Genomic DNA, 26,038 nt, shown 5'->3' on the forward strand with positions numbered 1-26,038 from the left:
GAGTAAATAAATATCTCTGAATCGTATTATTCTTGTTCAACAAGGACGCTCGAAATTCCACAAACCGTACAAACTAGTACTTTTTTTTTCTCTTATAAAACGTCTTTTTCCTATTCGATATTAATAATTTTAATACCTGTTTTTCGTTCGCTACGTGTGCAGGTAGCGATATTTTCCGTCCAAGGACGCAAACGAAGCAAACGAGGCTGAAACACTGACGCGTTGATATCGAGTATCGAAATATCCTTATCAAAATGGCCGATAGACCGTCGTGTTCGTAACGATTCGATCGAATAATTCTTCCACGTTGTGGAACGTGCGTGTCTCGAGCGCGTTCTCCGTGTCGTATGCAGTCTTATTGGCGTTTAAACTGCATCCGTAATAGCATCCGCCGTTGCACTGTGATTAACGTAATACGAGCAACATTAAATTAGACCTTAAATTCGTGCGATTTATGCGGTTTGCTTGGTCTACGTCGTGCCGTTACTTAATGAAGACCGCAACAGCGCAACGCGTAATTAACGGATGACAAATTGAGGGATTCGGTACGGATTCAGTGAGTTTTTCACGCCGTTTCGCTCACGCTTTCTACATACATTGTATTTCACATTGTGCAGCTGTCGAGAGCGTGGAAGCTTACAGCGGACAGTAATGTGTATCGCTTTAATTAAATTCGCCATCAGAGCCATTCAACGTTCAAAGAGCCAATTTAAGCAAACACAATAAGTTCATTCAATGACGAGCCGGTTTCTTTAATTCCGCGCGCAGCTATTATTCAGAATTGATTTCGTTAATAACGCTTTTATGGTGTAACATCGATGAAACGGGGAAGAGAATTGCACGGACCGTGAACGTATTTCTTTCGTTTCTTACGCGTTTTCCTTTAGTTTTTCGTTTTCTTCGATTTTCGTTTTTTCATTTTTTTTTCTTTTTTTTTTAGTTTTATTCTTTTTTTTTCGAAACATCAACACAATATTCGTTTTGGTTTAAATATATCACTTTTATTAATCGTCATTTTATTAAATGTAGCACCACAAAACATGTATAACAAAGAGCAGTATAAATAAATGATCGTTCGTAGAGTCTCAACGATGCTTTAATAATAAAGCGAAGCAACGCGAATCGGAGGAGTCGAATGTAAGGCCACTTCCTTCTTACCGTATGCCGTATTCAACGATAACTCTTCTAAATTATACGGGAGGCGTGTGCCATTAAAAGGGACATAAATTAATATCGCCGCGATCAAAGAGGTCACGGAACCGTGTTCGGTGCCGAGGAGACAACAAAATAAGTTTTAAGGACGACCTACGCGCGTGAACGCCCATTTCAATGCCCCGCTGCCTAAATTTCACCGACAAAGCGAGTTATGGAGTTAAAGAATTTACAACTCGAAATTCTGACAATTGTCTCGAGTCACGCTAAATTGGCCTCTCTCGTCGACGCGTCGAACACCGGCTCTGCATAATTCATTGGATCTGAAAAACCTTCCACTCCGTTCCCCGAACCGAAGCGTCTCTCTTTCTCTCTTTGCTTTTCGCTCGTAGGCGTAAATACGCTATCGCGACACGTTCCTTTCGAATAATCACGAATCTTGTTTTAGACGTGGTTCGACGGAGGAGGATCCATCGACGACGATTCGACTTTCATTGATTTCGTCGTTCACACGAGGACCACGAAAGGCGTCGCGTTTTTTCTCTTTTTTTTTTGGAAACTGTCCTCTCTGTCGAGCGCGACGAATCAAATTGGATCGCAAGTGTACAGGAAAAGAAGGATTTGTCGGTTTTATTAAAACGATGATTCTCGTCGAATGTCTCTCCTTGTTCGGGTGTTCTTTTTTTTTCGTGCAGCGATGGTAGACGGAGAAAACACTCGATAAGAAGTATCGTCGATTCGGTGAAGAAAGGACCATCGATGACTGTTCGATACAAGGGTGAGATCCGCTCGATTCGCCCGTGGTTCCGTTCACCGATGCAATTATTTATTCGATCCGCGATGGGCCAGTCTCTTCCGCGTATCGTCCATCGTTAACCTTAGGAACGAAGTCAGGATGGCCGACGAAAGTAAAAACTCGTTTCGGTCGAAAAAGAGTTTCGTTGGTTACATAGTTACGCGCGAATTTCAACGTTCGAACAGTCTGGACCCATTCCAAGACGACGATTGGTCTACGTCCACGAGTCACGGAGGAAATTTCATTTCTCCGCGGCGACTCGGACGCGCGAGTAAAGCGTTTATTGGTCGTCCACGTTAAGAGGTTCACGGATCGCTTAGGCGAGTATTCTCGGCCGAAGTGCGTTACAGAGGAGGAAAAGAAGGTCGCATCCTCGCGCATTTTCTATCAGCACGTATGCCCTGTATAGTCGTATTTATAGATGGCTCTCTCTCTCTCTCTCGCTCTCTCGCGCTCTCTCTCTCTCTCTCTCTCTCTCTCTCTGCTTCTGTCGGGCGTGAGACGACACAACGCTACGGCCAGGGATATTCAAAAAGGCACTAACCCTCAAAGATCCGAAAAAATCAAATGTACAAAAATCAGTGCGGCCGTCGGGGCGCCGAATCGACGCGTACCGTGAGATACACCGACAGGCTCCTGTTTCGCTAGCTCCCCGGACTTTTATTCTTCCTTACGTCTAATCGTTTCAGCTGGAAAGCAAACCGCCAAAATCGAGGTTCGCTTCGAAGCTTAGACGTCTAAAACGTTGTCGTTTCAAAGGAACATGTTTCTTTCTCGCTCCCAAGGTGCAAATAACCGTATAACCCTCGCAGTCGGTGCTCCGACTCACTTTCTTTTCTTTTATCTCTTCTTCTTTTCTTTTGTTTTTTGTCTCGTTTTCTTTTTTTGGCACGTCAAATATCTAAATTTACAATACAATACAAACGTATCCGAAGAAATTAAATACGCTACCGCTCGTAAGTATCCTTTCCATCCGCGATTTCGACGAACCGTATATAACGGTTACTCCTCGAGTTCTTACGGGTGTCGCGTTTCTGGATAAAAACGATCGAACAACGAACAGAACGTAAACGATACCTTAAACGAAAATGAAAAATAGAATTTTAATTATACCTTAAAATGTTTTACGGTAAACGAATCAAAATTTAACCCTCCCGAACTTCGCGAATATATAACCAAAGATTCGAATGTACCGCTAAACGAATCGTAATCGATAATTATCTCATGCGTCTGATTTCTTCGGAAAAAGTAGGTTCTCGATGGTCGAACACTTACGAGCGTGTATAAAATTTGGCTAACGCGCGCGCGAACAACGACGATATTAAAATGAAGTCGACAAGCGCGAGAAATCAATATTTTTTTACATTTCGATGGAAAACGATTAGAAAAATTATGGCACTGGACGCTCGATCATTTAACGATTCAATTTTGATGCATCGTCGACTAAGTTTTCCTCGACCATCGTCGAGCAACAATTCACCGGTAAATTTCTCCAAGGAGCGTGCAACGATATTAAACCCGTGCGCGCGAACAAAAATCTTTTCGAAGCGGCCGGCTTACCGAACGCGTTCTTTCGATCTAAGTCACGATCGATGGCGATTGCTCGGACGATCGTCCGATTGGAATTATCTCGAAACACGGATGTTCTGTCGTTTTCGTTTCTTAGTCAAAAAAAAAAAGATCGAGTATCTCTCGTTGCGAATTAATTGTATTTATCCGCGACACGATCCTTTCGAAACGATCGTTCGATCACGGTCCGGATCGAGACAACGAAACGGCGATCGGTGAACTCGACTCGACTCGATCGTCAACGATTAGACGTCCAAGGTTTTCCGGAAGTCCTTGATTCGCACGGGGTGTCCATTTTACGTGCGGATACGTACGTGTTCTCTCTATATATACGGTCACCCACGTTCGCGCGTCAAGTACTCCGTTTACGTATCCTATTCGTAAAGTTATTAAAAAAAAAAAAAAAAAAAATTGAAACAATCGACGTCGGTGGCGTACGATTCGATGGCACGTGCGTAAACTCGAACCGCGTTTATTCGATCTTCCCACGGAAAAGATCGCGCACTGGTCTCGCGTTGAAGCGGCGGCTGGGATCGCGAAATGCGAATGCGTTTCCACCTGAAAATGTTACTTTCGCGAGGCTAAAGCCTATGGCGTGCAAGTGGGCTCTCTCGTCGTCTCGCGACTTATCCTCGGGAACGTTTGCCTCGATGAAAACCGTGTATGCTGGCTGTGTATGTGTATGTATATATACATACATACATACATACATACATACATACATTCATTCATTCATTCATTCATTCATTCATTCGTTCGTTCATTCATTCATTCATTCATTCATTCATTCATTCATACATACGTACATACATGCATCCAAACATGCATACACACATATATTCATACATACATACATTCATACATACGTGCATGCTTGCATACATACATACATACATTCATACATACGCGCATGCATGCATACACACATACATTTATACATACATGCATGCATACATACATACATACATACATACACGCATAGATACGTATATATATTATATATTTATATATGTATTATACATAGATACGTATATATATACATATATAACACATATACACATACATACGTATATATATATATAAGTTTGCACGCGGGCGTGTACATGTACCCGTGTGTCTCTTCTGAAAAGGAAAACGCGGCGCGTAATTCGAGGCGGGAGTCGTTCCTCGCGGTTATTCGAAGCCGTCCAAGTGTCACTGAAACCAGCTTCAGTCACGTTAACTGGCGTTTTGGCAGTTAGCTTTGACATATGGCATGCACACGCGATATCACCTGACGGGGAGGGATGGTGGAGGGGGAATTGTGCGGCCCTCTCGTCATTAGTCCGTGTATCGACGTCGACGACAAAAGGCATCGTCGTTGAAGAGACACAGTTTATGCACGGACAAAGAACAACGCAAGACGCGAGGCACTGTAGAGAGTACGGGGTCGCGTTGTTCCGTTGCGGTGTGTTTTTTTTTTCTTTTCTTTTCTTTTCTTTTTTCTTTTCTCTTTTTCCTTTTCTCATCATTTCTCCCTGGATCGTTCAAAGCCGCGAGCGAGAAATCTCTTTAACGGGGCGGGCGTTGACGATGACGATGACGATGACGGTGTTGCCGTTGACGCTGGAATCGTCGATCGATTTTACTTTCAAACAGGAAAGACACTTTCACGTAAGCCGCGTGAATTATCCGCGTTACGGTCCGCGGGTAAACTCCGATCCTCGCGACACTTTTCGCAAACACGTCCCCCTCGCGTTTATCGTTCGCGCGAGTCGCTCGTACGTCGTGTATACTCGACTTCGATTAATATATGGCAACGTTTCGGTCGTCGCGACCAAATGATAACGCATAAACCGGCTACAATGTCGTGTACCCCTCCTCGGTTGAAATTCTGCGGTACTCTCGCTTACCATGGGTTCGTTGCTCTCCACTCGTCGAACAAAGAACGAACATCGAAGCATCGCTCTCTATCCGTTCTCGGGAATTTTGTCCTAATTGGCCCTAAGTTCTTCCCTTAATTTATTCGTCCGCGCGCAACAACGAAACTCGCTGCTCGCGGAATTATTCTCCCGTGCGTTTTTCTCGTAGTCGCGGAGAGTATCGGTGTGCTTCTCTCTCTCTCTTTCTTTCTCTCGATCATTCGCTTTCACTCTCTCTCTCTCTCTCTCTCTCTCTCTTTCATACATTCTCTCGTCGGTATTGGACATCGTGCTCGTTCGCATCGTAAAATAGGAGGGGACAAATCTTTCTCTAAGGGCGTTACTTTCAACGTTTTCGTACCCTATTCGCGGTATATTCCTCTTCCTGGTCGGGCGGTGGACCAACTCGACGAGCTTCGATTTCGTTTTGATTCGTATTATCTCATTCTCTATGAACAGTCTTTCTAGCGTTCCTAAGTATAAATTTCTCCCCGTGTGTGTTTCCACGACCGACGAAATGTACAACCGATGGTAAAAGAACAGGAGAAGAAAAAAGGAAAAAAAAAAAGAAAAATTAAGAAACCCGTTCTCCGTTGTTCCTTTGTATATATATATCTTGCACGCGAGCGCGAAGCGTCTTCCGTTCCTCTCGACGATCAGTCTCGAAAGTAACGCCACCGTGTCTGACGGTGGTGCTCCGCTGGCAGACGCCGGGACGACGCTTCCGTCGGCTCCGACGATCTCTCCCCGTTACGCGATCTCTCCTCTTGTTTCCTTCCTTCCAGTGTGTCCCTCGATCCCCCTTTACGGCTTATCGCCTTCACGCACGGAACAATCTCTCGGAAAATGTCTCTGCGGCCAAGTTTCACGACACTCGTCGAACAATCGACCGCAACCGGGCCAACGAGCCCGAACGAACGATCCTCACCGCGACGTTGACGTCCCCACGGTGCCCAAGTGGCACGCGAACGACGATCCTCTCGTCCTCTCGCATCGGTGGTTCCCCCGTGTCGCCACGGCGTACCCGCGTGGCCTCGTACAACAGTCTCTCTTCTCGCTCGATCGGTAAACAACTCGCGTCCTTTCCTCCGCAAACCACGAGCAACGGGAAACGTTGCCGGTTCTTTTTTTCTTTTTTTTTTTTCATTTTTTTTTTTCCTTTTTCGTTTTCCGTTCCATCCTCACACGCGTTCCTCCCGCAGATGTTGTTCCGTTCTCGGGCAGAGCACGATAAATACCTATAAAAAGCGGATTCTTAAGAGCAGAATCAGCCTACTCGCTGATCCGACGCGAGGATCCAAAGTCGTTTGTTTTTTCTCTTGTTCTCTACGTCTAGGTCGCGGGTCGTCGGAATCACTGTTCCCCCAGCCCACAGCCCAGCCCAACCCTCCCCCATTTCCCCTCTCGTGTCGATTCCCGATTGCAACTTAAGCGATCAACAACGGTACGGCAGCGATCACCAGGATGATGGACGACAACAGCACGCTCGATGAACCGGCCGTGGTCGTCTTGTGGTTCGACTTGTTTATCGGATCTGAAACAACGATTCGTTTGCGTTAGATTGGTTCGTGGAGATTTTTCAATGGGCGAACACGGATAGATTTCAAGCGACGAGAGCGTTTTCGAACCCTTTCGCGGGAAGGTTTTCTCGCCAAGGGGGTAGTCGAGTTTTGCATTTTTGAAAAAATAAGAAGAATCGTTGGAAAGAAAATTTCGATAAATACTTCGGTGAGCGATCAACGTAGGTATTGATTTCGAATTGAGTTGTTAATTTTCTAGGCACGCAAGATCAATCTTCGAGAGTTCTTTCGTTCGATCGTGCAGGGGGAAAAGAAAAGTTTCGTCGTGGATAGCGTGGGCAAATTTTACACGCGTAATTGGTATAGATCTGTCGAGAGAAGTTCTCGCGAAATTGACATTGACTCCCTTTCTCAAGGTTACTTCTTTTAAATACTTCCTTCTTTTATCGTATTCTACTCGTTGCGAGGATCAATTCCGTCGAAGGAACCATATTTCGCGATCCAACCGTTCGTTTGAAAAACTCGGCGAAACCCTCGAATCCGCATCGAAGTAGGCAGAAAATTTCCTTCCGTTCGAAACTTTCGAGCCACTCGTTGCAATAAAGCGACACGGTGATTTTTGTTAAACGAACTTTCGTTCTCGAAAGTTCCGACAGCACGAAACCGTTCGTAACGGAGCGAAAAGAATTCGTAACACAGATGTCCCGAAAGACAGCTGATTTCTCTTAACTCGTTATCCGGTTTTTACTTGGCCACCGATTTAACGGGAACGAATTTCGATGGAAAGCTTCCCGTTCCGTACACTCGTGGTACAGTGCAGTGTGCAAAATGAAAAATAAATGTACTATCAAATAATTGCTCAAACATTCGTGCACGTGTGCGAATAACGGGTACGCAACAAGTGGCTGGAATTACACGATAGGTCCTTCGCACGGCTCGGTTCGGGTAAGGATATTTTCATTGTAATTATTTCATCGAAAGTGCGAGTAATTTATCCGGAATTTTGTCGTTCGCGACGAAAAGATCGACATCAAAGGGGTTGTGAACGCAGATGTGTTAAAAAATGATACATTTTGCCAGTATTGCAGTTACTTCGATCAGAGGTCTGGAGATGCATCGATAGCGACGAGCCTTTTCGAACGTTGTCAATTTACGTACGTTGCAAATAAACGCGAGAGACTGAACAACATTGGTAGAACAAACCGAACCTAGAGACATAAAACACTATTCGAAAGAATCGAAGTAATGGTCAAGGCAAAGGACTATTCTCTCGGAAAGGAAATTTATTTCTCGGACTTCACGAGTCCTAATTTAGTTCCTTCTTTATTTGTATATTTATTTATTCGTTCGATGGTGATCGAGAGAATTGTTCTTAAAATACTTTTTGCGCACCGTTTGTTAATTACACGATTTCGTACACAACCTAACGAACGTGTGGAGGCTGGATGATGAAAAACGTACTAAGAATTTTCGTTCGGAACAGAATCTTGACCATGATAACATTGTTAATTGTAACAACAGCGTTGATTCCTTCGAACTGAACGCTAACGGACCCCTTCGAAGCAGTTGCTTATAATTTACCGAGGGTTCCAAAGTTTCCGTGGCTTCTGAAAGTATCGTCGGTAGTCTTCGAGAGAGAGGTTATCTGGCTTCTTCGTTACGTTTGCGTTAATTGTGTCAATTTCGTTAAATCGTCTCCCTTTCGGCTTCGTTTTGCTCCCGGGGAGCGGAGAGAAGCCACAGGGGTCGAGATCTCGGAAACAGGGAAGATTCGGAACCGTAGGAACTCGTTTCTCCTGGGGGATTCTTCAATTGGAAAGGTGTCGCGTTAAGATCTCTGTAGTTGGAATTGCTTAGCGCGAAGAGCCGAAGGAGATTTACCTCGTCGACGATCTCTCGAGTAATTAAACGATGATCGAGAATTTTTTCACCGACCGAAGAATAATTGCTTCTTGGCTACCGGTCGTTGAAGGATGCGGATCCTCTTTCGACGATTCTCGTTGAATTTTTCAATTCGGTGGATACACGATCGGACAATCGTCGTTGAAAGAATCGCGAGATCACTCTTCGTCGGTTTTTTCTATTTCTAACGCAAATCGAATATACGTTCTTTGTTCTTCCGCTCGATCCATTATACGCGCGTCCGATCTTACAAACATGTCCAAACTCGAACACTGCTCGCTACAGATAAATATACAGCGGGTGTCACTCTGACAATGATGGACCTACATATCCACCATCGTTCGTCATCGATAACAGCTACGTGTCGAAGCTCGTTTTCAGAGGGGCATAAAATTCTTAGTACTTTTTTCTTTCTTTCCATCGAATCTTGTACAATCTACGAGATCGTGGTACAAATGTTTAGAGGAACATTTGCGAAGATCCAGTGACGCGACTCGATACTTTTTCCTTTACGTCTCGCGTGTCTATGTTTGTTCTTTTCTTTTATTTTTGACACTTTTTATACAGGAGTTATACGTTTGAACGAACGAACAAACACGTAAATTGTATTGTTAAATTTCGCACGGTGACTTGTATAACTTTCTCCGATATTCTTCGCGTTGGAATTTTCAACGGGTGTGCGAAATACTCACAAAATGGTATAATATATTTCGCTACGCTTTCGTTACGAAATAATTTTTAATCGAGTTACAAAAACGATGTAACGACCGGTATAAATTATTTTAAAATTCGTACGCGTTACGAAAGTAATTCTAAGGCGAAAAATTCAAAGATATTTCGCGTACACCCTGTCGAAACGTTCCGTTTCTTAAATACGAGACGTTGGGCGAATAATTCTACCAATTACTGCCAATTAGACGAATCGCGTAATAAGCGGTTAATAAAGTGTTTTTAAATTAGTCGTCACTCGATAGGGGGGAGATTGAAATATGCTTGCTTCTGTATTGAAAAATAGCCCGATTCGATTACTGACAATTTTTTCCAAAAATAATAGCTCGAAAACAATTCTTCTTTCTCTCGTAATCGGTGTATTTATCTCGAAAATTTGTAATCGTTCATAATTTGTACGCTCGCAATCGTTAATTTGCACATACTCTGAGAAATTCTAAGAGTTCGTTGAACTCGGTAATCATCCTCATAGAAATGTCAATCTTTCAATTAAACATTGAACAGAAATATTCCATGTAATTGACCATCCGATCGATAAGAATATTTACGATTAACAATCCGTAACACAATTTTCTCCAATTTGACCAAACGACGATTAAAAAGTACATATACATATCGATATGCATCCTCAGACTCTCCAATTGCGACCGAGACGCGATTTATAATGTATCGCTACGATAGAACAATCTCCAACATCCGAATACTTCGATATACGATTATTTGCGCAACATAGCTACCGAACAGACAGATCCCTGAATATTTAAACAATCCGTCGATTCTCTTCGTTTCTATCTGACGAACCGAATTTAATCCTCGCTGTACCAAACCTGGGTCTTTTCGGACCCAGAAAGACTCGTCCACCGTTCAATTGTTCCGTTAAGACAACGATCTTTGAAAACTGAGAAAAGTACGATGAAACAATCGAATCTTCGTTCCAAGTATTTGCGCGAGTGTGGTTAAGTTACGGGTCCGTTTGGACCCAGGGCGTGGTCTCATCCGTTGTTTTTTACGTTCATATACCAATTGCTTTATCATCCGAACACTCGTGTTGTCGGTTCGGATACCGGAGTCTCTATCGTGTAAATATCCACGAGCGAAATTGAAAGCTATACCTGGTGTAGTGGGTTCCATTCCTGAACCAGACGCCTCGTCGTCGTCGTGAACTTCGCTGTGCACGTCTTCGTCATCGTTATCGATGTCGTCGCTCTTTCCTTTCTTCCTCCAAATTGGTCTGTCACCGCTTCCTGAACCGTCTAAGGCCTCGTCAGCGAGCAGTGTTCCGCTGTCGGGTGCCGACGCCAGTTGCGATTGTAAGATCTACGAGAGATATAAAGCAAACGCTTATGAGCGGGGCCTCTGTTTGTGTATTAAGATTACAGGGCTGTTAAGAAGATGGAACTTTGATAATTCGGTTGCTCTTGGCGAACGAATAATTCGCGACGACAGCCGGAGCGATCGTACCCGAGCGTGTTATTCACATTCTTCGAGCTTGATTATCGAAATGAAAAATTCATCCACGGGGAATGATATACGTGAAATTAATTTACGGTAGACACGGAGATCACCAAGGTCGATGCATCGCGGGGGGAATTGTACCGTTTTTACGAATTAAGATATCGCTAAAAATTGTACAGAAAATATAATCCAAGTAAATTACAACGTTAGGAGGTACAGAGTGTTGATGCTATTACTAGTCAATGTTTTTCTCGCAAGTGGAGAACGTTAGGAAAAAATGAGAGAGGAGAAAGTTTTATAGTCTTCTATGGTAAATATTATAGTGTATACAGATCTCTTGTGCTTGAAATGTTTTCGGAGAGATGAAGGTGATATTCGGTACTTTAAACGGAACTTGATATATTTTTCTACGTCATGTTCTCGTGCACCGTGACTGATTATTGTTACTTTCTATTACAGTGTTTACATCGGTTTCTATTCTCATCGAGAAATTCTGTCTCGAGTAATCTCGTTCATTCTTACGAACATAATGTCACAAATCGTTCGAAATATTTCTTTCGTCGAAGGTTATTGTACAACATTTGTGCATATACATTTTACATTGTATAAAAAACACTGTATAAATGGAACGAGTTGTGCGACGAAACGCATTGAAAAAGTCTTGCGGTATATCCGAGGTTCTTGTAGATCTTTGCATACAATGTGTCGTTAATGTTGATACTACCTCTTGTAAAAAAATTACTCACATCGTCCATTGGTTAGAACCTTTCACCAGATACTACCAAAGAAACTACTTAACACGGTGCTGAACTTCTGTACTGTTAACATCTTGAGATATTCCCCTCCCGCGAAAATGGTTTCTCGTAGAACACGTGTTCACCGTTTGTACGAGATAAAGATTCAATTCGCGTTCGTTTGTATAAATTTTCATCGAAAACGGTCCGAAGAATGGACGAGATTAATTTCAATTCACAACTAACAGTGTACTCGCGACTAAACTGTTGCCACAATGTTGAATAATAATACCGAGAACGCCACGGTTGTTGATTCGTTTAATTACATCTTCCAGCGATACGCGTAGTGTAACTCGACGTACACCGTTTCCTACGCGTTTAGTTTAGCGACTGTGTAACATCCAAAGCGCCAGGGTGTATGTAGATCGCAACTGGATAAACGTTTATTTTGAATGAAGAAAAAAGAAAAAAAAATGGAACAACGACGTTCGAATGTGCAATGCTCGCGTAGTCGTTCATAAATCATTCATGAGTTCGCACATTGTCATACGTATCGTTCCGCGTTGCCTTCTTCTGACACCGTACGATTTCAAATTGGATTACACAGGTGCGATATGTCTGCAGTTGACGGGTGTGCAGGTGTTGTACACGCAACAAGCAGAAGTCGCCGGCCTGATTTCTAGACAGGAGAATTAACGCGCGCTTCAGCGTTAGAATGTGTTTCAACGAGTGACAGGTAACCAACGATGGACGCAGGGAAGTTTATTCGCCTTCGTTTGAGCGTTAAAATCGAAGAAGATATTGTAAAAAAAATAATTACAACGAGTCGACTTAAGATGTACAACCAAAGCGGAGCATCGAGGAGATTGAAATTTTGTTTGCCCTTCTTGAAAACTTTCCATGTTTGAAAATATATTTCTGCGATCTCGTTTCGACGTTAGAACATTTATCAATCTAGCGATGGGTCCAAGGAAGTTTATCCGTGTTTAGATGCACGTTGAAACCGAAGAAGATACTTTTATGAAAAGTAGTCGCTACAAGTCGATTCGAAATGAACAAACACAGTGCATACATATATATTTTTATATTCGATTTTATGGTTTCATTTCGACATATTTAAATATTTACGAATCTAGTGACGGTGTATAGGTGCACGTTAAAACCGAAGAAGTTATTTTCATAAAAGTTAGTCGCAGTAAGATTTAAAGGGGATAACCACGGTGGAAGAGATCGAAAAGATCGATAATTTTTATAATAAATCTAAAAAAAATTATTCAGATCTTATTATACTCTATAAACGTGTTCCTTTCCTAAAGAAGGAAAACTTTCATTATATTTTGCACACCCTGTACATAAAGCAGAGCAACCCATTAGGTGTAAACGTACGGAAAGGCACTTTCCTGGATCATGTTTCATGGAAGTTATAGAAGGAAGGGTTAAATAGAAACTAAGCTGAATGGGACAAAGTGATAGCACGCTGGAGATATTTTGACATCTTGGATTTCTTATTAGTTGTTATCGAGCTAGTTGTGAAAGTGGAAATAGAAAGTATTGATCTAGAAAAAATATTAAAGTATTTATTTTTCAAAGAATTTGGAAAATGGGTCAAGGAAAGTCGTTGGTTAAGATTGAAATTGATATGCTACTTTTACGATCGAAAAACTATTCTACTGCAAACGAAAGCTGAAATGTTTGTTTATTTCTTCGATAAATAGAGGCCTACAATGATAATGATAATAGTAATACAATAATGATTGTATAAGTAATAATATAAATACGATAAAATGAAAAAGTGACGAATTATATATATTGGTCTTGAAAAAGAATAAAATAAAGTACACGCAAGTATGTACAACGATGGTTCCTCGGATTAATTCCCTTTATACGTACATATACAATTCTCCTTTAGAAGGGACTATTTCTTATGAAAATTATTTTTACTCCCCGAGCCATTATCTGAAGCCGTATTGTGAATAAGTTCTTCCCGAAGGAATGGTTTTTCTCGTTGCGAAGACGGAAACTTTTGCGACTCAGGGATAACCAAGCGGACCATTCTTATATAACACGCAAAACTAACTTGAAGAATAAAAGCACGATGAAGAAATGCGTGCTATAATGAAATATACTATTCTCGAAATATTTGTCGCGTTCGAAATATTTATCCATTGCTCAAAATTGTAACACTTACCATCACGATTTACAAACTAAACGATCATCTTCGTATAGCTCCAATCGTTTATAAAATTGTTAAAAAACAGCCTTCATCGAACGGTCATTGTTACGTTCACAGTTAGACATTATTCCGATAGATTTTTGTCATTTTTCCTTCAGATTATTATTCGAATAAAATTTCAGATATCAAACATCATTCCAAAACTAAACGAAGAATTAAAGGATAAATTCCCTTACAAACGACGAGTATATTTTTATTCCCCAAACGACCTACTCGTTCATATCGATAACGATTACCCATAAATGTTAAGTTTCGTATATCGCTTGGACATGTATCGCTAACCTCGAACCAGTATTTGAACTTAGCTAACAAATTAACCGATACACGAATCGAATGAATTATCGTTACATAAATTGGCATCGTAAATAAATGACTATTCCTCGTTTTCATTTATTATCCATTACTAGTTGTACAAGACTTTGTCGGGCCGATCCCTGATTTATAATCATTCGTGCAAATAGAAGACGAGTGTATTATCCGAACAATGATTTATGAAATTATAAAACATTATCTAGCCAACAGTTCGATCATCGATTAACCATTCGTTCTTTAATCGCGAATAAATTACCGTGCGTTGTTTACAGACGGTTATTTATCGCGCGATAAAATTTCGCTCGTCTCCGGTCGCGCGTACACCGACTCAATCGTCGCCGCCTTGGTCACGGCGGAGAGAATTAATGCCAGGCGTTCTTGATTTCTTATGTATCTGATACCTGCCGGTTGCACCTGTTTGCCAAACACAGACAATCGGGACTGACTCGTGGAACCGATCTCTCACCCACGCGGTCTTTAGTCAGATCTTTCGCGCCTTCTATCCGCGCACGAACGCGAGAACCCGCGCACCAGACACGGCTGCATACCTCGTCGTATGAATAATTCGAGATTAGAATGTAATTTATGGCTCGGTCGGTCGTTTCATGCGCTAACGTCCACAGACCGACCGGCTTATTCACTTACGAGGGAGTTTCCCGCGTTGCGTTCGATTTTTCAAAAGAATACAAACATAAATAGAACGGAGCACGCGAGGCTGATTTAATGCTCGTTCGGAGCGTAACGTTGGCAAGTGTCGCGCGTTCAGATTTTCACGACGCAGGGACGATCCACCGGACCAGGGGGGGTCTGAACTAGAGATCATGGTTCCGAGGGTGTATCGAGAGTAGTATACTTGCTGATCCGATTCGGGTGGTTTTTAGTACACGTGTGCCGATTTACTCATTTTATGTTCAAATACACGTGTGTCTGTCTATCATTCCTCGTGGGTATATTTAATTGCACGTGTATCTGTGCGGTGTCATTGAATTAAGCGGTAGGTTAAGTATTAATCCGAAGACACATACTTAAGTTATTCGTAATTTTTTACGTTACAAATTTTCCTTCGCGTCCCTTCTTTTGAAAAGTATCCATCTATTGTTTCCTTGAGTAGCGAATAATATTGTACGGGTTTCGATTTAAACCAGTATTTTCTGAATTAAGGAAGCGCGATTCTCGAAGGAGAGAGAAGTTTGTTATTTAAAGGGGGTACTTTTCTTTTTTTTTTTTAGATCGTTCAAACCATTCCAAGGACGAGAGTCACTTTGTACGAAGTAACAAAAATTTCCTCACTGGAAAATTTAATTATGTCTCGATAATTGCAGTGTGTGTCTGCCTCTATGCCACAATGTTTGAAATACTTTAAACGAGAACATCCCACAAAGAACGTGACGAAATAAATAAATACGAAACGAGTACGCTTCTTCAACGATTAACACTGTGCGTAATTTTCTCCACATTTTATAATTCTATCTTCTCGTATTTCCACCGGTTTTTACGCTCTTCCTTTCATCGAATTTTTTCGATACTTTTTCTTTAAAGAGACTCGTCGATTACACGTTCGACATCTCGCGCGGTTTTCGTCTCTTCCCCCCCCCCCCCCCCCCCCGATTGAAATAATTTTAACGACCTCGGGAAAAAGGTTCAAATCTGTCGGGGCAATGCCCGGAGAAGACACTGGATGATTCATAATTACGCAACTAAAGTCCTCTAATTTTTATAACCTTTCGCGAGCTGCTCCAATTAAACAAAACTCCATACCGCGTCACAAAAGCCCGTCGTATTTGTTCTAGTGCTGGCTTTAATCGGTGTAATTGCTCACAATAGATCTCCTTAGTTATTGTTTGATTGCGGGGCAACAGTTCATAATAGATAATTCCTTCCATAATACTCTGCCAAGCAGACAATAAAGTTTTCTGTGGGTATAGTCTCGTTTCAGTAGTGGTACCGCGCTTTCGCCGTGAACTAACTCATTGTTTGCGGCGTTTAACATTGCTATGTGTGTGTATAACATCTATTCTTCGCTCTCCCTGCCAATTTTACTCGCAAGTGGTCCCCTTTTTAAAATACAAAGAAGAGATGAGCTTACGTTCGCATTCGAGCGGTGACAGAGCTCTATCGTTCATATTTGCAAACAATTCAAATGTTTTTTCATTGTCGACCACAGTGAGGATATTTTATACAACGCGAGAGGTATTAAAGAGGTATTAAAAATTAGAGTGCTGAACGAAAACATCGGAGCAACGCAATTTCGTAGGATTACATAATGCTTGCACGAAAAAAAATTGAATAACGTAGTTAATTTTTCGCTAAATATTTGTTTTACGCATCCTAGCGTGCAAGGTGTGTCCCTTGAATTTCATTAACATTTCTCAGATATTTTTGACGATCTACCGACAAAATTTAAGCTACGTTTTTGTGCAAAAATTGGTGGAATTTTTTGAAAAATAGTGGTCAAATTTAAAGGATACACCCTGTGTGATAAAAGACTCGGTATCAAAAATAAATTTATGGTAAAATAAAAACAAAAATATACTTCTTAAGAATTATTTATATAGTACGTTTAGAAAAATGGAAAAATAGCAAACTTGAGTTTGTAAAAAAAGAGAAAATAGTTTATTCAATGCCAGGAGATTAAGGAAATTTTCTTAATTATGCACAGATAATATATGTAATAAATACTAGCCGAGTGTATCGATGTTTCGTCCGTTTAAATCACGCTTAAACAATGTATTTCTTTTATTATTTTATTCGTCACTGGTCCTTTTATAATAAATCAAGAAATGTAAAATGAATGTTTATGAGACAATTAACTCTGTAGTTCAACTCTTTTCGTAGTAATAAGCATTTGTATTCTAAAGGCTGCGGTGTGTCAATAGTTTCGTCCAGCACCGTAGCGATGCTTGAGAAGTTAGGGCTGGCTTAACTCTTTTATTGTCGGCTAACTCAGCCTGGTGTTCCCTAAAACTGCCAGACCATTTGCAGCGAGCACTCAAAGTGCAATTGCAGTAAATCTACGGTCTTCGAATAAACTTTTCTCAACCTTATTCGTCTGCATCCTTCCACTAATACTTCAAAAGGACTGAAACAATGGCAGGTGACGAAAACAATTCGTGCTTCGTTTTTTTTTTTTCAATTTAAGTATTCGAAATTATTTTTAGATTCAGAGAAATGAATCGAGAAAATTCAAGTACTCGAGCTGCTTAAAATATTCGAGTACTCTATTCGTTTCATACATATATTCCAAGTTACTTTCGTTCGTTGGATATTTAAATAATGGATAACACAGGGCACAATCGAAATAAATTACTCGTGAACCGGATAAGCACAACGAAACGTATTAACACTTATGCGAAGACACGTAGTTATTTGTAATTATTCGATACGTTGTATAAGTAACACTGCAAAGAAAAAAAATTGCACGATATTCGTTTTATTAAATATTTTGTCATTTTTTTATCAGAAACATTGTTCCAGAAATTTGTGGAAAAGTACAAATGGATTATCCAATTTTAACCGTATTTAGAAACCAAATTGAAAAACCAAGATTGGAACTACAACGACACTTATTTTATCCAAGGTCTACGAACTCTATTACCTATCGCTGGAGATGATAGTAATGTCCATGCGATTAGTGTACCGAGATTATCGCTGGAAAAAGGGGAATGACGAAAGAATAATTACTTTCCGTAAATTGAACATTAACGTTCGAAACTCTAAGTGGATCGAAGAAACGAAATAAACCGAACAATCCTCGTTATCGGTTCGGCACTAGGGAGGTACACGGGAAAGAAAAAAAAAAGGAAAAGGTAAGCTCGTAAAACTAAAACTAACCAACGTCGATTAAAAACTCAAGTTTACGCGAGGTTAAGGCACGAAGGAAATTGTCCCGAGGAAGTTTCAATCTCGTTTCTTAGCGTCGCGTCGCGAGATTTCAAGTTAAAAACAGAATGCGTACAAGATACGCGGATTCAATCGGAAACAAGGTAGTCAAGGTTGAGCCAAGCGACAAATTACAGTTCGTGGACTTACCAGATTAATGTGCCTTAATTGGTCAATGAGCACGCTGGTGTTTGTATTGCCGTAGGAGCTTGTCGTCGGTGACATGGTCGTTATGGTGAACTCGGGATTGTACCTTTGTGACGTCAGACTCGAGTCTACCACCGTCTTCGTGTACCTGCAAACAATGAGAAAGTGTACGTAATTAGTAACTCGTTAACCGGTGCGAGCATTAATCTCTGGACGCGTGTTGATAATTTGTACACCGATGTTTCGTGAAACGGAACCGAAGATAATTGATACGCAGGCAAGGTAGCCTGCAATGAGATGTACTTTTGGTAAGAGGAAATGATTCCGCGTACGTAAATAATAAATCGAAAACACGGAGTACAATTTCTTCGTACGAGTCTCTGTTTTCGAGATAACTGATCTTGAAATTTGTTTGGGACACGTGGCCAATTTCCGAAAATTCGATTTAACGAATCCGATTACATATTGTCAATAATATTTCTACTGTTCTTTCGTAATAAATTTGGCGTACTTTGTATACAAACACGATAGAAATGCGTAGAGACGTTTGTAAATGTGAGATTTATCGGTCGATTTAACACGTACCCTATATATTTTTTCAAAATATAATCGAAATTACTCTCCTTCCGGTTCGTTGCTTATTGCGGGGCACCCGTATACGTTAGAGGAAAAAACGAGAACCGATATAAATGTATACTGCTTCGCGTGGAGTTGCAATAATCTGCGCGTCACACGCCAACTTAATCTCGTGTGACTGGTAAATGAAATGTATCAAGATACTTTACGCAGCCAGAATTAACTAACGATGGTAAGTAAGATAGCGTAATTGCTATCAACGATACTAAAACCAGATGATTCCGTGCTTAGCCGCGAGACAAGATTTTATTACATCATAAAAATGATTTAAACGTAGATTATCGCGCGGAAGAGTAGATTGTTCCTTGCAACAACGACACGACGAGAATATTGGAAAAAGTGAAATTGATTGATCCTCGAACGACAAACTTGGAACATTTTTTATCCCGGACCGCGATCATCTTTTGTACTTGATTTTTATCAAATTGAAATACGTATCGCGTATTTTTGCTGGTTTTGAATTTTTTTAAAAAATACAAAATCTGAAAATACGCAATTTTTGCCTATTTTCGGAAACTTTCTGCACAAATGAATTTTTATCACAGAAACTATTAATCTTATCGAGTTTCTCTTTTTTTTATTTTTATCGAAAAAGAAAACAGCCTTTTGGGATAAATTTTTTTGTTTTAGATACAACGGTATCTCGTTTTCGCATCTTGAAAATGATGAATCCTATTTGGCAAATTTCGGATCCTTTGAAGCTTCCTCTAGAAAAGAAGTGATTTCTAGCGCGGTTATTTCACGTTGAACATCACGACGAACTTTTAAACGGTGCGATGAACTGTAAAAATACGAATTCTCTTGCCGTTATTCAATCCTGCGCGAAACTTATCTTTTAACTGCATTATTACTCCGGTAGTATCTTCCACGGTATTGAAGTACTTTGTACATCCACCGAACTTCTTTCCAGTATATTATGGACGCGATTTACTTCATCGATTGTTCGTTTCTTAGATTTTAAAGTTTCGCCCGTTAACGGAGCCACTCATATAGATAACAATAATGTATTCGATGGAATTCACCATCTCGGCTCGATCGATCGACGTTGGATTGCTTTCTGATGAGGTATTGCTAATATTCTCCACCGGTGACAGTCAAAATAGCGCTGGTTCGGATAATGCAGTTTTGATCTGTTCTGCATTTACCTCACGATGTAACACATTACATATGTATGCAACTTCCGCAAGAATAAGAAACGGCTTGCTCGTTTCCAATAACACGATAGTTACAGGGACCGTTACGTCGATAACGTGCCATTTTGAAAAATACACATATGCAAACACACTTATGCACAAATGAACTTCTACGAAGCACCAACGTATCGTGGCAAAATTTCCTGAAGACCGAACCACTTTCAAATGTGTGAATCAGTAATACATACGCAAAGCTCAAAAAGTATATTATCACTTTCGTCGGGTAAAATCCTGACAATCGTTTGGTATATTACCTCTCCGCCAAATATTCTAAGAGAATATCGGTAAAATAGAAACAAAATTTACTTGTATCGAACTGATTAAAAATTACCCATGTTATCCACGTAACTGTTATCCAAGGATCGAAGAATGTTTACAGTTAACTTGTAAAATACAGGTTCGAGCGAAGGAATGCGAGAAGGCAGTCTTCAGCTCGAAATTAAATATTACAGTTGCTCGTCTGCACTTACGGTTATTAAGCCAGGTAATAAAATCGTGGAAGGAACATAATTTGGGCGAGGTTCGGTAAGAAAAAAAGTCGTACTAATTGTAAGAATTTGACGCCCTTCTCGGGCCCAGCCTCGACACGTAGTTGTTATCGGTGGTGGATGAGAGTGAATGGTTAAGAGCGATGTTGCTTAAAATGGCAACCGCTGCGCATTCATCGTTATCGAGCTACAGTGTTTAAGTTCGGACATGTTTGCAATATCGGACGTGTCCGTAATGGATCGAGTGGAAGAACACAGACTGTGCATTAAGTTTTGCGAGAAAAAATGGTGAAATCGGGGCAAAAAGTTCGCAGGTGTTAAGAACTGCTTTCGGTAATGATTGGCCGGAGTCGGGTAGCGGTGTTCGCCAATGGGCGAAGATTTAAAGAGGGTCAAGAATCCTTTAAACACGATCCACGCCCAGGTCAACCTTCAACGACCCGTAATGAAGAAACAGTTGTTCCACTCCGTGAAAACATTCTTGCTGATCGTCGTTTAATTACTCGAGAAATTGCCGACGAGATAAACATCTTGTACGCGTTAAGAAATTCCAGCCGTAGTTCTTGACGCGACACCTTTTCAATTTAAAAACGTCTTAACGGGGAAGAAACTCCTCGGTTCTCGATCCATCGTATTATCAAGATCACCGATTCTTTTCATCGTAATAAAAACGAAGCATCGAATATTAAAGTTTTCTTAAAATTTTTTGAAAATTGTCCATAACAATCTATAATTGATTGTACGCAGACTCGTAGAATTGTTCTCTCTTTATACCTTTTACTGCAATGAAACAGTAGATTGGGAATAATGTTGGATCGTTAATAATTGGTGCGCGTCATGTATCTCGTGAAAGATATTTCGTTTTTCGTGTGTATAGTTTCTCTAAATGTAAATAGCGTACGTGTACATCTACTGGTGAAAGTATCATTAATTTTCTTCTCCAATGCCACTTGTTCAGCCAGTTGTATGAAAATTGTGATATTAATAGATACGCAAAGTGCAGTTTATGTATCTACAAGTGGTTCTGTGGTTGGAAATGAGTATAAAGGGAGACCGATAACAATTATATCGTTGGAGTTTGTTACTTGGAATGTGAATTGTTATTTCCAGTTTTCTAGAGTCCCGAATTATCGCGTTTATGGTAATACTCTTTGATGACAATGTACTGTTATCTAAACTGTGCCTCGTTTCTTACTTTTTCCTTTCAGTCATTCATTCATTTATATTTCTGAGAGAACGACATACATTGTCGCTTTCGCGTTTTTGTAACCGTGCTTTTATAAATTCTTGGAAATGTTTTTCCTTCGTTGAAAAATGCATATGGGAATAGTAGAATCTTCTAATCTTTATAGAAATAGTAAATGGTAAAAATATTGAAAATCAGGTACCAATGTTTCGCTGGGAAACGTAAGACCCTCGTAAACTAAACTTCATGAGTATCTTGATTTAAGAATTTCAACTTTTTACAATAGACACGTTTCTAATATTATTTCATTGTACCATTGTTATTTACTACACATTAAATCGTACAGTGTTTCTCGTTTCAAAGTAAAGTACATTGCAAATAGTTCAAAATAATAATTCGAGAAACGTGGAAAACGTTTGCGCGACGAAATGAGAATTAATAAAGAAAAGTAACGAAGAATCGCATCGAGTACAAGTATATGAATTAAAAATTGATTTTAATCACGTGAGTTACAAATTTATACAGACGTAACGTTCCGTGTGTATTGCACGAGTCGAAACCAAGTTCCATTCGAAACAACGTATCGTTTGTCGATTAAAAAAAGGGAAACAATTTTATACGAGAAACGTTACATCAGGATTCGTCGAAGCGTTCTAACATTTCTCATTGTATCTTCGAAAATATTCAGTCGATCTGAAAATTTGTTCAACGACGCTCCCTTTTTCAGTGTCGTACCGTAACAGATAGCAATACGAAACAAACGTCCCGCGTTCTGAGCTGGTGTGGATGCAAAAATTCGAATGGTCCATTTTTTTTTTTTAGTAGAAGTGAAAATATATTCGAGCGTTATACCGTTAAGGGAGATAGCGATAGGGGTTGCCACGAGCAGGCAGCCTCGATAAAAAGTCGAGAATCGCTGGTTCATCGCGATGCAGTTGGATAAACATCGAGTATCAGTTGTGTTCGCTCGATCAAAACGTTTTGACCGAAGATAGCATCGCAACCTTTTGCATTTTAAACGAATGGAATTCAGTGGGAACTCGCAACGTTTCGGGCGAGAATGTAAATCCAACTTCCGTCGAACGGAAGTCGATAAATATCGAATGGTAATTGGATAATTATCGACTGCCAGTCACATCGGTGTCAGTTGCCAATTTTATCCGTTCAACGCGATAAATCCTCCGATACGTCCACTAGTCGTTCCCGCGTGCGTGTACAGCACTTGTACATTTGTTACAATCTTAATCAGACGTTTGCAGATGCATCATGCAGGCAAAGTCGTTTCGATTCATTGGCCGGGCCCCAGTAATCTTCCGCACTTCTGTTGCGAGCTGATGAACAAAAGAGACAACCAACTATTTAGTTCTCGCAGTAACGTTTCTCGGAACGGGGGCTACGATTTCATTATAACGCGATCGCTGATGACTTGGCTCTGCTTCAATAGCAGCTGTCAACAAGTCCACGGATGGGTACAATTTTATTCAAACGCCGGATAAGGAATGGAAAAACGTACAACGCGAGCTTAGGCTAGGCTCTGCGCGCGCTGTATTACCGAGAGGCGAGTCAATTTTCGAACAAGATCGAGAACGACGCTCGAAGCGATCTTCGATTTCAATACAGTCTTAACCATCGATACGAATTTGTTCACAATTTTTCTATAAAAGTTCTTCGAGTTTTTTCTTTTTCTTTTTTTTTTACAGTTTCTCGAGTAACGAGGATATCAAGCTAGCGCAAGATTCGAGAAATGGTGTATTATTACGGACTAGGTTGAACGACGCGAGAGACGTAGGAAAAGGTTTGAGTCGATATGGAAACAATTGTTTCGATAAAAGTATTTAACTGAAAGAGTGTCACGAGTTCTTATCGACAATAGACGGAAGCTGGAAAAATAAGAAACATTCGTGAAACTAAAAATAAGGGATATTTTTCACCATCAAATCTCGAGTTCATGAGATTCGGTTTGTAAAGTTATCTTTCTAATACTCTGTTAAATACTGTGAGATACACGGAGGGATCTTCCAAAGAAATTCTTTACGATTTTGACGATAAATAAAAAGCCGATGGTATTGGTAAAATGAATAAACAAGGAAGTCGAGAACCACTTTTACTAGCTTTAAATCCAAAGGAACTATTTTCATCTTATATTGACAATTTATATTGACATATTGACAATGATTGATATCGATTATATTGATAATTTATATTTATATATTGATAATGATTTGCATTGATTATATTGATAATTAAAAATATAAAAAGAACAATCGTCGCGAATTATCTCGGACGGTTGACAAGTCTTACATTCTTAATGTATTCGATAACGGTTTATAGCCATTGTTTGTCTTTTTTATCAATTTTGTTTCCCCTACGGATACGTATTCCGTATCTTTGTTCACGAAAAACCATAAAGAATTTACTTGAAAGACTTCTCTGTATCTTCGGTAGTTTTCACGACAGTTTCCGAGATAGTATTCAGGGTGTAAAACTTTGAAAGGTAGTTCGACCCCTTAAACTTGCGTTTCCACGGCTAAAAAAATACGAGTCCCTTATTTTTGGCTGCCGTACAAGCCTGAAAAGTTTCATAAAAATCGGCGTCGAGCACTCCGTGGATGTTCCCTGTCAGGAATATGGTATAGCTAGCTCAATCACAGTATCCGAACTTCTCGGAACTTTGCGAGAGACTCGATCGGATTGTGCATCCTCGATACCCAACATCCCTAGAATATATTTGACGACCGTTAACGAGAACATGGGACAATGTACGAGAAGGAACAATACGAAATTAGGTTTACAGAAAAATTGGAACACGTACAATCGTATAATAGGCCAGTTTACGAATAATCGTGTCGATTTAGAAACGAAGAGTAAATCATAATCGTGGTTCGCGATTAAAAAATATAACATTTGTTAAACAGAAATCGTCGAACTATCAATTTTAAGTATTTAAGGCGTATATGTATACGTTAAACGTATATAATATTAATTTGTGAAATAAATACTAAATTATTGAATGCACACTACTACACAAAAAGTGTAATTGTAAGAGGTGGTCAAATTTTAAGAGTATCTCTGTTCGTCTTAAGGATTTTCTAGATATAAACATTTTTTATTTACGATGAAATTTGACAAGGATGGATCATAATTTTTGTTCCGTTGGAAGTAAACAATGAGAATATTTACGATGAAAATAACCAATTTACTCGTAAGCATTCGATAGTTAAGACAGTGTTCATCAAGTGACAATTTATCCTAACATCGAGTGGGTAAATATCTACTGTACATAGATACGGTTGAAGTGTAATGCAAATTGCAGGGAAGCTAGGTGAAACCTTTGCTCAAAGACGATGTTCTGTCAAAGGTAGAGTCGGCTCGATCCATCATCGATGTAGATAAATCATTCCCAGTACAATTAACCAGAGACGAAACAAACGAATACATTAAGAATGTTTAGTCATCCACTTGAATTGTATCCTCTGTATAGAAACAATTTTGTATAAAGTTCGAATCTCTTGGATATTCTCGTGACCTCCTTTCTGACATTTTTATATTAATTGATAAGAAGAAGACATTATCGGGGAATATTAATCGAAACCCATAATTGATGATAATAGTTTCTGCAAACTACAAGGAAAGAAGCCCAGGTGTAACGTTACCTTTTTAACGGGGTTTTACACAGCTATAGGACTCGAGATACCGAAGCTAATGGTATATGGTTTTGGGTGGCAAATGGTTTACCGTTTACGAGATATTTAACGTTTAAAGTTTTGGCCACCTGTATCTTCTAAATTACGACTCTAATTGATACCCGAGAGCGCACCGTAGTTGGTAAGGCGTGCCTGCCTACCAAATCGATGCTTTGCGGCGAAGGTTACAGCCCCCTTTGGGATGTTTTTTCGTGATATAATATTTGTCGTTTAATTTTCTCGTAGCCGAATTAATCAGTGGCAGAAAAAAACTTGGGTGCTGAATTAATTTCACACTTGATTCGTCGATAACGATACTCGTAAATATATGTGAAAATTGAATAATAAAGCAAAAAATCGTAGAGAATTGCCCACGAAAATCAAAAAAATTTACGTACCCTTGCGCATTCCTCGACTTTGGGCAAATGTTTTTTTATCGTCGAGAAAAATGTTTGTTTGTATGTTGTACGCAGAGATGGATAAAATTTTGATCTAGATAACAGTTTCGAATATCGAATAATAG

At 40.1% G+C, this 26,038-nt stretch overlaps 1 protein-coding gene across 1 annotated transcript in view; it reads right to left on the reverse strand.

The window, feature by feature from the left end:
• Nucleotides 1-579: 579 nt before the first annotated feature.
• The window catches only part of Dally (division abnormally delayed protein), a 234,309-nt gene continuing 208,850 nt past the window's right edge, over nucleotides 580-26,038 (reverse strand). The window contains exons 6-8 of the mRNA XM_076307619.1: nucleotides 18,333-18,477; nucleotides 10,682-10,886; nucleotides 580-6,952 (exon numbers count right to left, since the gene is read on the reverse strand). Of these exons, the coding sequence (XP_076163734.1) occupies nucleotides 6,846-6,952; nucleotides 10,682-10,886; nucleotides 18,333-18,477 (457 nt within the window). The 3' untranslated portion in view covers nucleotides 580-6,845. The remainder of the gene's footprint in view (nucleotides 6,953-10,681; nucleotides 10,887-18,332; nucleotides 18,478-26,038) is intronic.

Source organism: Ptiloglossa arizonensis, chromosome 3 (assembly GCF_051014685.1).
Source record: "Ptiloglossa arizonensis isolate GNS036 chromosome 3, iyPtiAriz1_principal, whole genome shotgun sequence".
NCBI classification, from domain to species: Eukaryota; Metazoa; Arthropoda; class Insecta; order Hymenoptera; family Colletidae; genus Ptiloglossa; species Ptiloglossa arizonensis.